This window comes from Protopterus annectens, chromosome 1.part1 (genome assembly GCF_019279795.1).
Source record: "Protopterus annectens isolate FY-2018-M chromosome 1.part1, PAN1.0, whole genome shotgun sequence".
NCBI lineage: Eukaryota > Metazoa > Chordata > Ceratodontiformes > Protopteridae > Protopterus > Protopterus annectens.
The window spans coordinates 506,017,172-506,033,575 of record NC_056726.1 but is presented as its reverse complement, the minus strand read 5'-3'; the positions used below and the strand labels follow the sequence as shown (position 1 = coordinate 506,033,575).

Here is a 16,404-nt window from a genome sequence, read left to right as displayed (position 1 = left end):
CATCTGTCATATGGTGGATGTGCTCTCCAGATATTTTGGAGGGACGACCTTTTGTTCCAGCCCCAGCTCAAGCCTAGAGATGAGGACAGTCCTTCTAGTGTTGCAGGCCCTTCATGCCTTTCTACCTCTGGGGACGATTGCTATTCAGTCAGACGACATGTCAGTAGTCTGGTATATCAACAAGCAGGGAGGGACCAGATCTTACCCCCTTTGTCACGAGGCCATGAGAGTGTGGGAATGGGAGATCTCCACCAGTCGCTTTCTTATCGCAGTGCACATTCCGGGATGGTCCATCATCCTAGCGGACAGGCTAAGTCGGACCATTCTGATGCCTTACGAGTGGTCTCTGAATCTGTCAGTAGTGGAACAGATCTTCAGCGAGTGGGATCAACCTTGCTGCGATCTCTTCACATCTCCTTCCAATGTGAAGTGCAGAAAGTTTTTTGCTCTGAACCCCCTACCGGGGGAGTCTCCCAGAGACGCTGTAGTTCATGCTTGGCCTCCCGGTCTTCTGTATGCTTACCCACCAGTACCTCTCATTCTGAGGTTCTACAGAAAGCTTGTCGACTAGGGAGCAAAGTGATCCTCATTGCCCCGTTCTGACCTCACCAGGTATGGCTTCTCTTCCTTTGGTCTCACCTTCTGCCTCTGCCTTGGATCCTAGATCCCATTCAGGATTTAATTTCACACCCTTCTGGGGTGCCTCATCCAAATCTGGACAGCCTGAAGCTCACAGCTTGGCTGCTCCAGTTCCCATGATTGCTAGGACTCCTGGACTATCCTCCTCAGTTAGATCTATTTTGATGGCTGCTCATAAGTCTCCAATCAGGAAGGTTTATCACAGCAAGTGGAAACGTTTTTCCTTTTGGGCCTTTCAAAGGAGTTTAGGCCCTTTCACGGCTCCTATTTCCACCATTCTTGATTTTCTAGCTGATATTTTTCAACATGGAGGTAGTTCTTCGACTGTCAAAGTTCAGTTGGCTGCCATCTCTCATTTTCATGTGGGTGAGAATTCTGCCTCTTTAGCCTCTTCCAGACTGTGTAAAGCCTTTATCAAAGGCACCTTTTTGTTACGCCCCCTGGTCAAAGATCCTGTTCCCCCATGGGACCTTACTATGGTTCTTCAAGCTTTGATCGCTCTGACTTTCGAGCCTGCCCCAACTATAGATCTGAAATTTTTATCTTGGGAAAACAGCTTTTCTGGTGGCTATTACCTCTGCAAAAAGGGTTTCAGAATTACAGGCCTTGTCCATCAAAATTCCTTACATGATTTTTCACAAAGATAGGGTCTCCCTTCGAACCAGTCCATCCTTTCTTCCTAAGGTGGCATCACCAGTCAATATCAATCAGACCAACAATTTGCCTGTGTTTTTTTCCCTAATTTTACTAACAAGATGGAGTATAAACTCCACATGTTAGATGTTCATAGACAATAACGATTCTTTTTACACAGGGCAAAAAATTTCCGTAAATCTGATCAATTGTTTGTATCCTTCTATAAACCCTTTTTGGGGAAACCTATCTCCAAGGCCACTATAGTCAGATGGATTTCTTCATGCATCCTGCAGGTCTGTAAGGACAGAGGCATGTCTCCTCCAGGACAGGTGAGAGCTCAATCCACTAGGTTTATGGCTACGTCTGCGGCCTTTTGGTCTAGAGTGCCTTTGGATGATATTTGTTTGGCAGCTACTTGGTCCTCATCTCATATGTTTATTTCACATTGCAAATTGGATTTGACTTCCAGAAGGAGAGCATCCTTTGGTTCCACGGTGCTCCGGAATATCCTTCCATGAGGGCCTCCCAGGAGTTTAGTAGCTGGGGACTCTGTCCCACCGGTTGAAGACCAAATGAAGTAAACTACTTCAGATAAAGAAGTTATGTACTCACCATAATGTTCCATCTGAGTAGTTGTACTTCATTTGTCTTCAACCGTCCCTCCCTCCTTCCACCGGACCTTGGCATATGATCAGCCTACGGGCTGCAGTATAGGTCACAAGAAATATTTTTCAGGTCGGATTATCAGTATAAGGTTCAGCAAACTCGATCTGGGGATGGAAGGCAGTGGAGGAGTATTATGGGTAAGGGGAGGAGTTTGGAGCTCAGAGCTGATGCTAGTAAAAGTTGCCGGCTCGGATCCGATACGGATCCATAACCCACAGGTTGAAGACAAATGAAGTACAAATATTCAAATGTAACATAACTTCTTTTTCCTTCTGTTTGAGCCTCAGATAGTGATTATCCATTTTAAATCTATAATTTTATTGCTTTATGCAGTAAAAGACAGCAAACAAGATCTGGAAAAAGAGGGGGACTGCATTGTAGGTAAGGGAGGAGCTCGAGAGCTTGTACTATCCACAAGCTTTAAAAAAGCAGCCAATTCGGATCTGAGGATCGGATCTGAGCCTATATGTTGAGGAAGAATGAAAATGGACAACACAGATGGAACATTATGATGAATACATAACTTCTTCTTCAAGAAGTGTGCCTCCTGCTAAGTCTACTCAGACTTCTACCTCGCAGAAAACTGCTTTTCAGGACAAGGCAGGTTCCATTTGACAGTTTCTTTCTTCTTTCTCCCTCAGCCATGTTCCCTTATCCCTGCATCTTTTCCTAAGTCTTCTAAATTGGTTAAGATCACAACAGAATCTTAGGCTCTGTCTGTTATCCACTAGGGATATTTGATGGTTTGGAACTCTCTTCCTTCCTTTTTTATCATCTGTCAACCTCCCCAAGAACAGCATTCTCTCTTCCTAGAGGTGCTCCATTCTCTCTTGGTTCAGGGCACCATTCAAGCTGTGCTTGCCTAGTAAGGTAGGTGGTTTTATTCCAGAATGTTTTTGGTTCTCCCAATAGGAAGGGACTTGGAGACCAATTCTGGATCTTTCCCAGCTCAATACCTTTCACATGATTCCTTCCTTTCCGATGTTGTCTCTCTGTAGACATTATTTTCCCTTCTTCCACCCCAGGCCTTTCTGGTCTGTGTACATCTCAGGGATGCCTAACTTCATATCCCCATCCATCCGTTTTTCAGGAAATTTTTATGTTTCTGTTTCTTCCTTTCTTTTTCAGTTATCTGCTTTGCCCTTTGGCCTCTCTACTGCCCAAGAGTATTCACCAAATACCTCACTGCTGTCGTTGCCTATTGCAAGATGCATGGAGTTCAGATTGTTCCCTATCTGGACAATCTCCTCATTCAAGCTTTTCCCCCTGTGCTGTGCTTTAGGATCTCAGTTTTACTTTTTCCCTGTTACATAGTCTGGAGTTCACCATAAGCTTCCAGAAATCATCTCTATCACTTTCTCAGGATAATATTTTCCTCAGTTACTGACTCCAGAGCATTCCCCATGCTGACATCTCTGACTACTCACAAGGCCCTGTCTCTCACTGTCTTTTACATCTCCTAGCTTCAGTCACAGACAGGGACTTTCTCAGGGTTCTTGGGTTCATGGCTTCCACCATTCCCATGCTTCCTTCTACAAGGCTGCACATGGGAAAGCTTCAGTGGTACCTCAAGTTAGTGTGGCTCCAACATTGCCATCCCTTGGACTTCCTAGTACTACACATTCCCTGTCTGAAGCTCGAGTTTCAGTGGTGGGTTCATCAACTTCCTGTTAACCCGGGGCTTTCTTTCTGAGCTCCAGTCCCGACTCAAGAGTTCTTTACAGATGCCGCAGACAGGGGATGGGAGGCCTCCTTCTCCCCCCTCAAAGTTTAGGGTCTCTGGCCTCTTCTTCAGAGGTTGGATCACATCAGTATAAAGGAGATGAGGGCTCTGCTTTTGCCCCTTCAGGCTTTGCACTCCTGCTTTCATCCTGGGCCCCTCAAAATTTTCACAGACAATACGACAGTGATGTGGCATGTCAGCAAACAAGAGGGTACAAGGTCCTGTCTTCTTTGGAGACTGACTCTTCAGGTCTGAGATTTAGCTGTCCACTATCAAGTGACTCTTCAGGCAGTTTACATTCTCTCAGAGCACAATCTAGTTGCAGACTGTTTGAGCAGGTCCAGCACACAAGCTCAAAAATGGATGCTTCACAGAGATGTGCTCCAAGACATTGTAGATTTTTTTGCCAGTGCTCTGAACAGTCAACTTCTTCTATTCTGGTCCAGAGTCCCATGTCCTCTGGCTTTGTAAGTGGATGCCCTGTCTTTTCCTTGGAAGGGGATAGTTCTATAATCCTTTCCTCACCTTCTTCTCTTACCACAAGGTTTGCACAAGATCAAGCAGGACTCTCCCAAAATCTTGCTAGATAGCATTGGTTCCCCCTTCTTTCTCACTTGGCTAGAGGCAAGCACCACAAGTTACCTCACTGGGTGGATCTTCTCACATAAGACAAGAAGTCTCTTATCCATCTGCACTTGTCCATTCTTCAACAGACACTGTGGATGATAGGATTTTTATCCCTCTCAGGCACCTTTTTTCTGAGAACGGGCTTAAGGTTTTACAGGAGGCTAGGAAACTCACTAACAGGAAATCATATATGTCCAGATGGAAAATATTTTTTGCCTGGTGCATCTCTTGCCATCAAGATCTCCTATTTGTTGAGGTTTCTCTGGTTCTCTCTCTTATTTGTGTGATCTGCTGCATGCTGGGTTAGTATATTCTACAGTTAAACCTCACCTGTCAGCAGTTTATACTTGACTGCCCTTCCATCCTTCTTAGGCATCTAGATTTGATGTAAAGCAATTTCTTAAAAGTGTCCTTCATGTCAGACCTCCCAGGAAGGCCATTCTACCTTCTTAGGGACCTCAGTCTTGTGGATGGAAAATTGACTTGGGCTGCTTTTGAGTTTGATTCTTCAGCTTCCTTACAGTATTGTACTCAGAAGACCGTTTTTCCTTTTGGGTGTAACTTCAGCCAAGAGTGTCTCTGAACATCAAGCTCTCATGGTCATTCTTCCTTTCCTAGTTTTCCACAGAGAAATGCTGTCTCTTCATACTAATCCTTTTTTTTTATGCCCAAGGTGGTTAATAAGATTTCCCTTAATCTGTCCATTCACATTCCCTCTTTTTTTCCTTTCTCCACAGTGAAAAAGGTTATTTATACCTTGGATTTGCACAGACAGCTCAGATTTTATTTGGACAAAACTAAAGTTATTTGCAAATCTGAGCAGCCTTCTGTTTCCTCTCATCCCAGGTCTATGGGTTTGGCTGTTTCTAAACAAACCATCTATGCCTGGATTTGTAAGGCCATTTCTTTTTATCATTCTTTTCATGGCAAAGGTCTTTCCTCATCAGTAAAGGCTCATTCTACTAGGACTGTGTCCTTCTCTGGTGTTTTTTCAAGAGGCTGGATATCATTTCCATCCTTGCGGCTACTAATTGGTCCTCTGTTCATACTTTCACTAAGCATTACAAGTTGGATGTTATTTCCAGGGCCAGACCTGGCTTTGCCAAGAGCTGTCCTATATGGGTTTTTGGTGGGCTCTTCTGTGATGTCCTCCTCCCAGGCTTCCTCTTCACCTTTTGTTTTCTCCCTTAGGTTATGAATACTGCAACAGTGATATGGAAGGACAAGATACAGTTATGTAAAATCTTGCAATAACGGTAGTTGTCCTACTCTTCACTGTTGCAGTATTTGCTTCCTCCCTCTTGCCCCCTCTACTCTAGACGTCTGCAAGTCATAAATAAAACTGGTAACTTTATAAATGATAGTGTTCATAGTATTCTTATCAATCACTCTAAAAACATTTTCATCCCTAAGAAATTACTGAAAGTAATGCAGGTGGTAGTCAAGTGACACAAGCAGCAGTGTCGAGGAGAGGGGTAACATCTTTGAGTGGGGTGCCAGAAAGATCTGCTATGTATTCCCAAACAGCCTTTCAAAACATCTGGGTTTGCAGTTTAACACAGGAATTTGCTGTAATGGTCAAATGACCTCATTCACACACAGCACCCCCATCCCCTGACACAGTTCATATTCTTCCTTATCAGCAGGAACAGGATAGATTATTGTAAACAAGAACACACATGGCTAAAAGGACATAATGAGATAAAATTAGAGATACAAAAGTAGGCATGAAGCCGAGGAAATCCAACAGGGACCAAGGAAATATTAAATAAGGGCACAAATTTAACAAATGTGTAATACTTAGTTATACCAGCAAAGAGAACTGATACAAGAATGCAAAGATCTGGTTGGGGTAAACACAAGAAGCTGAGTAAGTGGAAAGTTAACAACGTGCTAAACACCAAAGGAAAATAGAAAGCTAGGGTTGGGAGAATAAGAAGTATAGGAGGGAACGAGAAAGTAATTAATGGACTAAAAAGAAAGGGCACCATGAAAAGCATTAAGGGAAACACCATCAGTAGCGAAAAAAAAAAAAAGATGAAACAAGAGCTGGAAGGAAAGCAGCAAACCAACACACTTGGGTACCCAAGGGTAGATGTGGGTAGGGGCATCATCATCTTTAATTACTTCTAACTTACATGGGACAGAACATCAGTTTAGATTTAGTGTGTTAGAAGTCAAAGATAATGATAGGATGGGTAATTTAACAAAACAGAAGCGAGAGAGAGTTAAAATGGATTACTAATCTTAGAGCACATTTAGGGAACGGGTTAAATGACCATATTGTCATTACACCAATGCTTAAAAACAGAAAGTTGAAGAAATAGGCAATGTAATGATATAAATTCTGTTTAAAGAATGTTTTATTGTGATAGTATATGTTTTGGGTTTATTTTTTTGATATGTTTATAGTATATACATTTATAATCACTAGTATATTTTTATATTTCTTATTTTCTTGTTATGACTTTAAATGTTCAGATGATGTCATGAGAATATGTGAGAGTCACTGTCTTGTTTAAATTTATGAGCATGGAATAAAGTATTAACGCTTTTCATGTGATGTTATGCAATATGGTCTGATGAAGCAAACTTTGGATTTGTGAAAGCGCTTACCTTATTTTACTCAAAATAAACCAAGTTTTTATGAAGAGACTATGCTAGTGCTTGCTTGAAGTGTGCAACTGCCATGTACTGCTTAGAGGATTTTTTGAATTTCAGTAATATACACCATTAACCAGTGGTTAAGGAAATCAGGCAAAATGTTAAGCATGGGAATGGAGGCAAACATTGCACAGAATGGTAAGGGGGCTTGAAGATGGAATATGGGAGTAGAAAGAGTGGGGCAAAGAAAGATGGAAGGTAGGAGGAGGTAAGAATAATGCTACAATGCCCCCTTTGGTATGAAAACAACTAGGCACATCCAACAATTGGAAAGTTCACAGAGGTTACTTGCTAAAAGACTACAGGGTGTAAATAACATGTCTTGTGCAGATGGCCTCAAAGCCTTATCCATGCATTCTGTCTCCTATAGGCTGCTGAGGAGAGATCTCTGCCTCATCAGACCCAGTGCCTCATCAGACCCAATTCTGATGGACTTCCTGTATACCTGCAAGACAAACAGCACCATAATTACCCATTCTAAAGAGTTAAATCTTGTCTGCGGTATAAACAGGACCTGCTTGAGAGGCAAGTTAATGTCCCAGAGACAACCCCTTCCCTGGAACAGGCTCCCCATCCATGTGAAGCAGAGTTCCTCCCTAACTCAATTCAGGTGTAACTTGGACATTTGGATGGGAGCAGAAAATTCATCCCTTGTTTGGAACTTCTGTCTCTGATGGATACCGGCAGCCTGTAAATGGTTCATTTCTCAAGCCTATGTTTTAAAATAATTAATCTCCTAAGCCCCTGCTTACACTTACTAAAGATACCAGAACCTGTAAGAGATTTGGGATGCATGGCTAGGCTTAAAAAGACCTCAGTGGTAGTTAGCCTAGTACACCCCTGTGAACCTAAGGGAAAGAAGGGCAAACAGAAGGGAGACCTTAAATGAACAAATTCAATTAGCTCTAAATCAAATAAGGCTAAAAATGACACCAGAAGAAGTAATGGGGCTTGAAGGAGGGATATGGGAGAGAAAGAGTGGGGCAAAGAAAGATGGGAGGAGATAAGAATAGTGCTGAAAAACCATAGAGCAAATTGGGTCAGATCCTCCAGAGAAACCAAAAAGGAGATGTAACAGTTAAGAAAGTGACAAGAATTGGATGGAATCTGGAAACATCCACAAGGAGGTTGGTGGGAAAAAATCAGAAGTAAAGAAGTGTTGAGAAAAATAAAGAAAATCATTAGAAAGCTGAAAGTAGCGATGGCTAAGGGAGAACAACTGTGGATAAAGAAATGGGCAAATTGCAAAGGACAAAGATGCAGTGCACTAATCTATAAAGGTATCAGGCAGGAAAGGGGGAGGAAAGAGAACTGCTGAAATCTAGGAAGACTAGGAAGAAAGAAAATGTTAGAAAGCCGTAAGACAAGTAGCGGGAGGAAGTATGGAAAATGGCAAAAGGTTCAGATATAACTAAGTGGTGGGTTATCCAAATGAGAACACTACACAGGTAGTATCTTATGCCTTCAAAGAAAGAAAATGTGGTTGGAATAGACCATGGAAAATGTTGGAGATGCACTACTGAAAAAGGCAAGAATAATGCACATGTTTTGTGAATATGATTGGGCAAAACAGTTTGGGAGAGAGAGTGATAGAAGAGTATGAAAAGAAGTTTCAAAATAGCTGGGAGTTATGCTCGTTTGGATTGGACACAATCCATGACCTAAACAGAAAAGAGAATTAGACAACAAATACTAATAATCAGTTCAAGCTGCAGTAGTTACCAACTGGACAGGGAAATCAGGTGCAGCTCAAAAACCGTAGTGTCAACAATATCAGTACCCTAAGGAACATAATAAAGAAGTGAAATGGAGAATAGGGAGAAAAAAGTAAAGGAATGTAGAAGATAGGAGGACCAGTACAGTATAAGGATATTACTGGACCCAACACCCAAGATATTGGGTATAAGGCAGTTGGAAATATCAGGAGAATAAGAACATCTGCAACTGGGGTTATGACCATCATAACAATGTCGAGGAGGAGGCTGCAACAGAGGGCAGAGTATTGGCAAGGGAAGTGAGGGAAGGGTGGAACAAGGGACGGAGAAGGAAGGTTATGGACCTATACCTCTCAACTGGCCAGATTTTTGCAGAATGATCAGATTTTTTTCCTCATATTTTTGATCTTTTCGTCATAAAAATTATGGTTTTGTAGCAAATCACTGAGAATGGATGTTAGTGAATAATGACATATGTCTTAAGTTTCAGACTTCATATCTTTCAGAAAAATGCATGCTAACACAAGTCATGTCATTCTAACAACTTTCTAAGTTTATAAGAGCAATAATGAAAATCTGTCCCTGTTTCTGGGCTTTGTTACCTACCTATTATTTTTGACTTTGTCCAAATTTCTTGCACTAAGGGGTTGAGAGGTACGCATAGAATGCACGCGGTGATGGAAAAAGGTAGTAGGAGGACATGAAAGAGTATGGGGAGATGAGAAAACAAGAGATCACAATGTATTGATCTGAACTGCCTGTTTCTTAAGTAAAATGGTGTTGTATGTATAAGTATATGGAGACAAACAACTATGTTTACACAATATCTTTGTGTGTAAATGTAAAACTTGCTTTATCTTGACATGACTGTTTTGTTGCGCTTTGTGAAAAAAATAAAAATGACATTAAAAATACTTGTTTACATCTCTCTCTGTCTCTCTCTCTCTCTCTCTCCAAGATGGTCTGTCAAAGGATTTCCTAAAATTTCAGATAGGAAAGTGTCTGTTATTTTCTTGTGTAGTCTTCTGTTTTGAATCTCCTCTGTGTATTTTTATTTACTACCCAGTTTGTTTAAACAGTGGTTGTGTTCTTAATATTTTGTGTTGCTACAGTGTATTGCATCCTAAGCTGTTGTACATTTTCCATTCCCTCTAGTTTACTGCTGAGAATTGCCTGTTGGTGTTAAATCCAATTATCTGTAAAATAAAATTAAATAAGTATATTATCTTGAAATAAATGTTTTTCGGAGTCGGTTGTTTTCTTTGCTAAAGTATCCTACACAGGTAGGAAACTTTTTTTTTGCTATTAGTTTGGAAAAACACTGTATGTGGTGAAGATACACTGTGCTAGGAGAGCAGCTATTTCAAGAGCCCTTTTTAAAAGTTTCTGCATAAATATACAAGAACCTGTTGGCAAGTACTTTCCACATTTGTCATGCATTACAAACTAGATTTGTAATTCCAGGACAAGAGAAGTTTTGCAAAGGCTCACCTAAATAAACTGCTTCTGTATTTTTTCACCACCTAGAGTTCCTAGAAATACTGCTTAGAATGTTGCCCTTTGAATTTATTAACTGTGCTAGTACTTGCTAGCAAGTAAGCAAAGTACCATTGAATGAGATGCTTAAATGTTTCAGCTTCAGCAGTTACACAGCCTGTGTACCCCTCGATGACTTTTTTTCCCTTTTGGTATGTAGTTCTGTGTTAATTCAGTCAAGAGTTCAGTTCACAATATTTTTCTTACATTTCATGCTTTAAAACATCTCTTGTGGGTTCTGCATTTAAAGGCAAAGGATTATTTCTTCTGTAAAATGTATATCAGTGCTTTAGAAGGACTGGTGCAAACCTATTGTTACTGAAGCCAGGAGTGAGACTCATAAGGGGTTGAGCTGGAACTGTGGGTGCTGTTTGGAAATTTATATCAACACTAGATGGAGGCAAAGAACACCGACATTTGTTTATTAGCTGCTGTTAACACTTCTTTTAAGGTATCTCTTCATGTATATTTTTTTCTAAGCATTATGTAACCATTAAACAGATCTGTTGCACATAAAAAGGCTTCAGGTATGAAAGTCTACAATATAAATTGATCCCATTAAGTTTAATTTTTTCCAAGTACTGTGTTTTTCATGTACGGTTACTGTTAAAGCAGTTGGTCCGATGGTATATGTTTCTCATCACATGTTCTGAATCTTTTCTACTTAATTTATCTTTCAGGGGACCAGGTGGCAATGTATTATGATCTTTGTTACTCGACCCCGCTACGTGATATTGCCTTTCACCCCCATGAACACATGGTGGCCTTCTGTGCCTTTGGACAAAATCAGCCAATACTTGTGTACCTATATGATCATAAAGGTTGGTTTCTTTATGCATTCATAATAAGATACCGATACTGTAAGCTTCTGTTACAGATTTTGTTTACAAAATAGTGGCCCTGAGGTGTTAATCTTCAAAGAACTTTCATCTGATTTCTTTTTCCCACAGTTTAAAGTTTTACAAATATACACCTGAAGAATTTTATAGATTTGGCCATTGGGCATATAATTCTGGAGTACTGTATCAGTGCTGTTTCTTGTAAGAGTTGTATTAACAATCTTATATTATTGACTGCCTACTGTAGTATAGTCATCTGTTGATAATAGGTACTTAGCTTGATATGCGACATTGTAGTGCAAGTTGACAGATTCAAAACATATCAGAACATTTGTGCTGAGATTAATTAAAACTCATTGGATGCGTGTTCAGTCAGCAGTCCAAACATATCAAACTCCTCCAGTCATCATTTTGGTTTTACATTACAAAGCAGTCATAGTCTAGAAAGATGCTCTTTATCTTTATCATCCCAATGTAAGCACATTGACAGAGGATTGTCAGAAAAAGAAATGGGTGTTCCTTCTTCAGTTTTTTTCTGGCCACTTATTGCATGTGGAATATAAATCAACTATTAACGGATTTATTTTTCTGTTTTGGGAGGGTGTCTTTGTAATTTCTGCATTATTTACCTAGTCTTTTGCGTAGCAATTGTTGCTGCTTTGCTTAAGTCCATTTCTGTGTTTATCAAGTTTCATAATGTCAGGAATGCTTCATATTTGTTATGGCCCTTGCGTAAGGAAATACCAATCTCCTAAAAGCTGGACATCATCCCAAAGCTGCAGTGTCAGCAATAGATTGGCAACCCATGGATGGCAGAAGACTAATGAAGCATTTAGTGAGCTGTCTGCAGGTTAAGAATCCAAGAGGCCAGATCACTTTGATAGGAAGACATATTCTGTGTAATCCTGGGTTTGCATGCCTCATATTATGATTGGCACATGACATGTTATTGAGAAAGTTATTGTGAGATATCCTGGCTCTTTTAGAGTCTTACCCAGAGTCAGAGACTAGGAAGCAGCTCATAATAAAATTTCAGGACTTGCTGAAGGTTTGTAGGCAAGTGCTGTGATCCATGTATGATGTATGTTACCTTTGTGTCCATACCATGGTATTCATTGTCATCTTACACCACTGTGCTTGGTTGCATTCATCCTGTTTGCACAATGAGCTGTAGACTACAATGTTGAATTCCTCATTCTTATGGCCACAGCTCTTCCGTAAATGTGTTCAACATTTTGTCTTGAAGCTGAAGAAAAAGAAGTTGGAACTGGTCCATGTTTTTCTGCTGTACAACAGAGATACAATCATCTTGAGGACCTTTTGAAGAGGTAGTAAGAATCATATCCTCAAAAAACTGGACAATCTTAGGCTCAGCTACACTGAGGTAAGAAAAGACCTTCCTTCCAAGCAAGGAAACTCAAGCCTATAAGAACCCAGGTCTCCCAGCAGCAGCTTTTACTGCTTGTGGGACTGACATTCACTGATTCAGCAAGGAGGAATGAGGGCAAGGTTCTCCCTCCTTGCACCAGTTTGGAAAACCACCACCATGGATGTTTGCTACTTAAATTGCTGCTTTCCATTGCCCTACCACCATGCACTCTAGTCCTACCTGTTCATATTTTACTGTGGCAACAGGAGATTTAGTCAGCTAGTCTCCACAGAAGGGAGGATAGGGTTCTACTTCTATTTTTTGTAGTTTCCAAAAGGAAAAAAGGTGTTAAACCCATACTGGATCTGAAGCAATTCAGTAACTTTGTGCAGAAGAAAAAAAAAAACATTTCAGAGTGTTGACAACTCATTTACGTCTGCACATCTCACAAAGATATGATTGGTTCTGTATGTTGCACATAGAGGATGCTTATTTATGTTCTAGTATATAAGGCCTACAGCAAGTTTTTGCATTTTGCTTTAGCAGGTCAGGTGTACCAGTTCAGAACCTTACACTTTGCTTTGTCCTCTGCCCAAATATCTCTACAAAGTGCTAAAGCATGGATGCCACCACTCTTCACATTTGAGGGAGCTACATCTTCTCTTTCCTCCCTGTCCCTGAAGCAGTTGGCAAGCATACATGGACAGTATTTTTCAGCTCTTTGGCCTGCTGGGAGTGATAGTGAATCCAGAAAAGTCTCAATTCACCCTGAATCAGAAGTTGTTCCTTTGACTGATCCTAGATGCAATTCTTGTATGCATTTTACCTGTTCTGATAGTGTAGGGACCTTAATAGGAACTCTACACTTTCTGACCCAACACAGCTGCATCTCACACACTTCTTTCTCTGGACGATTGGACTTATGGCAGCTACCCTTTCATCATTTTAGTTTGTTAAGTGTCATGAGGGTCTGTATGGTACTCTCTGGCATCTTTGCTGGAATCAGCATCTGTACAGCCAAAAGTACTAGATTCCCCTGTCCTCAGAGGTGTTGAATAAATGGAAACACCCTTCCATTTTCATGGTCTCCCACTTTTTGCTCAATTTGGCAATGAAAACATTCTCATCAGACATCACCAATGGGAAGCGCACTTCCACTTCTGCTTTTCCTAAGAGGATGTAGCCTCATAATTTATCTGGCTGGAGATGAGGGCAATTCAGCAGAGCTGCCAGTTCCTCCTGGGTTTTATTTTCCCCAGATCTCTCTTGATTGGGCAGACAATCTTACTGTGTCCTTTGACAGCAACAGAAATATCAGAACTCAAGCTTGTCTCCTTTGCAAGAAGGCCTTAGTTCTTTGGGATTGAGCCATCAAGTGCCAGTTCCTTTTTTCCCTCACATATTCCAGTAATACTCATTGTCCAAGTGGACATGCTCAGCAGGATAGAGCTCTCAGATTATGAATGAGAAATAAAGCACCAGATGCAATTAGTGCTCTTTAAGAAGGGTGCATTACCAAAACAGATCCCTTCACAAGTCCATTTAGTACAAAGTTGTGGCATGTCTGCTTACAAGGACTGAGTTCTGGGGTACTGTGCTCAGATGCATTGACCTTGTTGTGGAGCAGGAAGTTTCTACTAACACTGCTTATTCAGTGGATCCTTCTTAAGTTATGGAAGAAGGGCAGCATTATGATTCTGATAGCACCATACAGTATCAAATTTGTTTTTTCCTTCTCTAACAAGTAGAACAACCTCTCTGCCTCATCCACATCGTGTGGCATGGCTTCTCACACAGGATATGGATTGCATCCTGCACTGCATATTAGTGATGTTGAAGCTGCTTAACCACAACACCCAAACGAGAAATGCAAACAACAGCCACAGATAAAAAGTCCTTATTCACTCACCTTGGCAAGAAAGCCTTCAAGGAGTACCTTAGACATCAAAGTAACTCAGTAAATACACAAAAAATAATTAACACATCAAAAACATCAATTAACTAAATATTTCCAGTTGAACTCATTGTTTAATTAACCCTTTTGGGATCCATGTATTATATTTTAAAATGAACACAGCCTCTTTATACAGTAATTTCTGTTTCAAAGAGACTAGTTCTCCCATATGTACATTAACTTGTCCTAAAATACATCCTTTAAGATGTTTAAAATTATTAGAATGGTAATTCCTTAAATGAACTGCAAAAGGATTATCACAACACCCATGTTTTTGTCTCTACTATGCTTCTGAAATCTCACCTTACACATCCGTTGGCTTTTTCCCACATAGTATTTCTCACATTGGCACTTAGCAGTATGACAAGAAAAAATCTGATTAAGACTAAAATTAGCTCCATTAATTAAAAAAAATATATTAACTACATAAGGACAAATAGAGCAATTCTCACATGCAAAAGTACCTATTTTAGGGGAAGTTAGTTTACAACCCTAACATCTGTCATCTTGAGCCTACTAAAACCACCATATCAGCTATACTACATCCCTTTTTAAACAAAAGTAAAGGTTTTCCCTATAAAATTTTAACCAGCTTACTGTCCTTAAACAGCATTGGCCAAAAATAATATAAAAGTTTAATAATTTCATCACAAAGAACATTAAAAATAGTGACAAAATAAATCTCCCTTCTATCACTTCCTTGCTCACTAACATCTTGAAACTGTAAAGTGCTGTAATTAAAAAAAGGAAAACCATCTATTTCCTTCTTACCCAGTTCCCTAACAGGTCCCTTAACAACCACATCTCTCTGACATTATAACATTTACTAATAACTTTGTCCAAAGCACATTTGACTTCCTTCATGTCATATCCCCTCTGAATAAACATTTTAGCTGTATATTGTACTTCTTTCAAAAAAATCTAAATCATCATTACAAAGTTTGCTAAGATAGAGAAATTCTCCATATGGCAGAGAGGCAATTAGGTCAGCGGTTGGCAACTAGTGCAATGTAAAAACTTATTCCCACCCCCAATTTTCTTATGAACAGTAGTCCTAATAGAATTATCACCTATTCCTATCAAGTTTAAATAAAAAAGTTAACCTGGTTAACTGCCATCCATCAGATTTAAAATGAAACCTGTTTCTGTGCAGAGAATAAACTCATCCACTTTATCTCGATCCCCTTTACAAACAAAAATCAAGTCATCTATATATTGAAAATATCTTACCATATGATCTATAAAAAATATTTGTTGAAACAAATGATGTTAAGTTGTCTATCTCGCCTTCATTCTTGCTGGATGGGCACTCGGCCACTCTAAAAGCTCAAGAGTTGGTTCCACCGGCTCGAGGCTCCCCTTATATCCCACAATGCTAGGCGTGAGTTACCTCAGATCTCGTTTGCCGCTACAGCGATCGAGGTGTGTTTTCTACCGGCTCCAGGTTAGTGAAAGTTAGACTAGTTTAAATTCTTTAGACTTAAGCTAGCTTAGTGTTTTTTTCTTTCCCCTTAGTGTAGTGGATATTATCCCTTCTACCTTTTATCCAGCCCCCTTTTTTCTAAAGAACTTATAGTTCTTTCCCTAAGGCCTTCGGGCCCTTCCTTCCCTATCCTTAGGGTGTGTATGTGTTTGATTAGGGAGTTTTAACTTAACTTACCTTTAGTTTAAATAATTCCCTTTGAACCCCTATCAGTGTAATCTGTGTGTGTGTGTTTTTCTGTGTGTGATTACACTTCGGTTCCTTGAGTATGTCCAAGGATACAAAGGTCTCAGGCTTCAAGAAGTGTGACTCGTGCTGTCAGAAAATGTCTCTGACAGACGGTCACACTTCTTGTGTGTATTGCCTGGGACCTTTACACCTGCAGGACTCTTGTGCTGTATGCCATGGCTTCAGCCCTAGAGTCCTGCAGGAGAGAAAAAATAAACTCATTTTGAGGGGTTTGATTAAGCCTGAAGGTTCCCTTTCTGTGTCGTTGGGGAAACCTTCTAAGGCTTCCAAGACCTCAGCTCCAGCTTCAGAGTCGAGGCCTAAG

At 40.3% G+C, this 16,404-nt stretch overlaps 1 protein-coding gene across 1 annotated transcript in view; it reads left to right on the top strand.

Annotated features, from left to right (window-relative positions):
• The window catches only part of AHI1 (Abelson helper integration site 1), a 2,471,520-nt gene that overhangs the window by 1,639,188 nt on the left and 815,928 nt on the right, over positions 1-16,404 (top strand). The window contains exon 16 of the mRNA XM_044087109.1: positions 10,887-11,027. Coding sequence (XP_043943044.1) covers positions 10,887-11,027 — 141 coding nt within the window. The remainder of the gene's footprint in view (positions 1-10,886; positions 11,028-16,404) is intronic.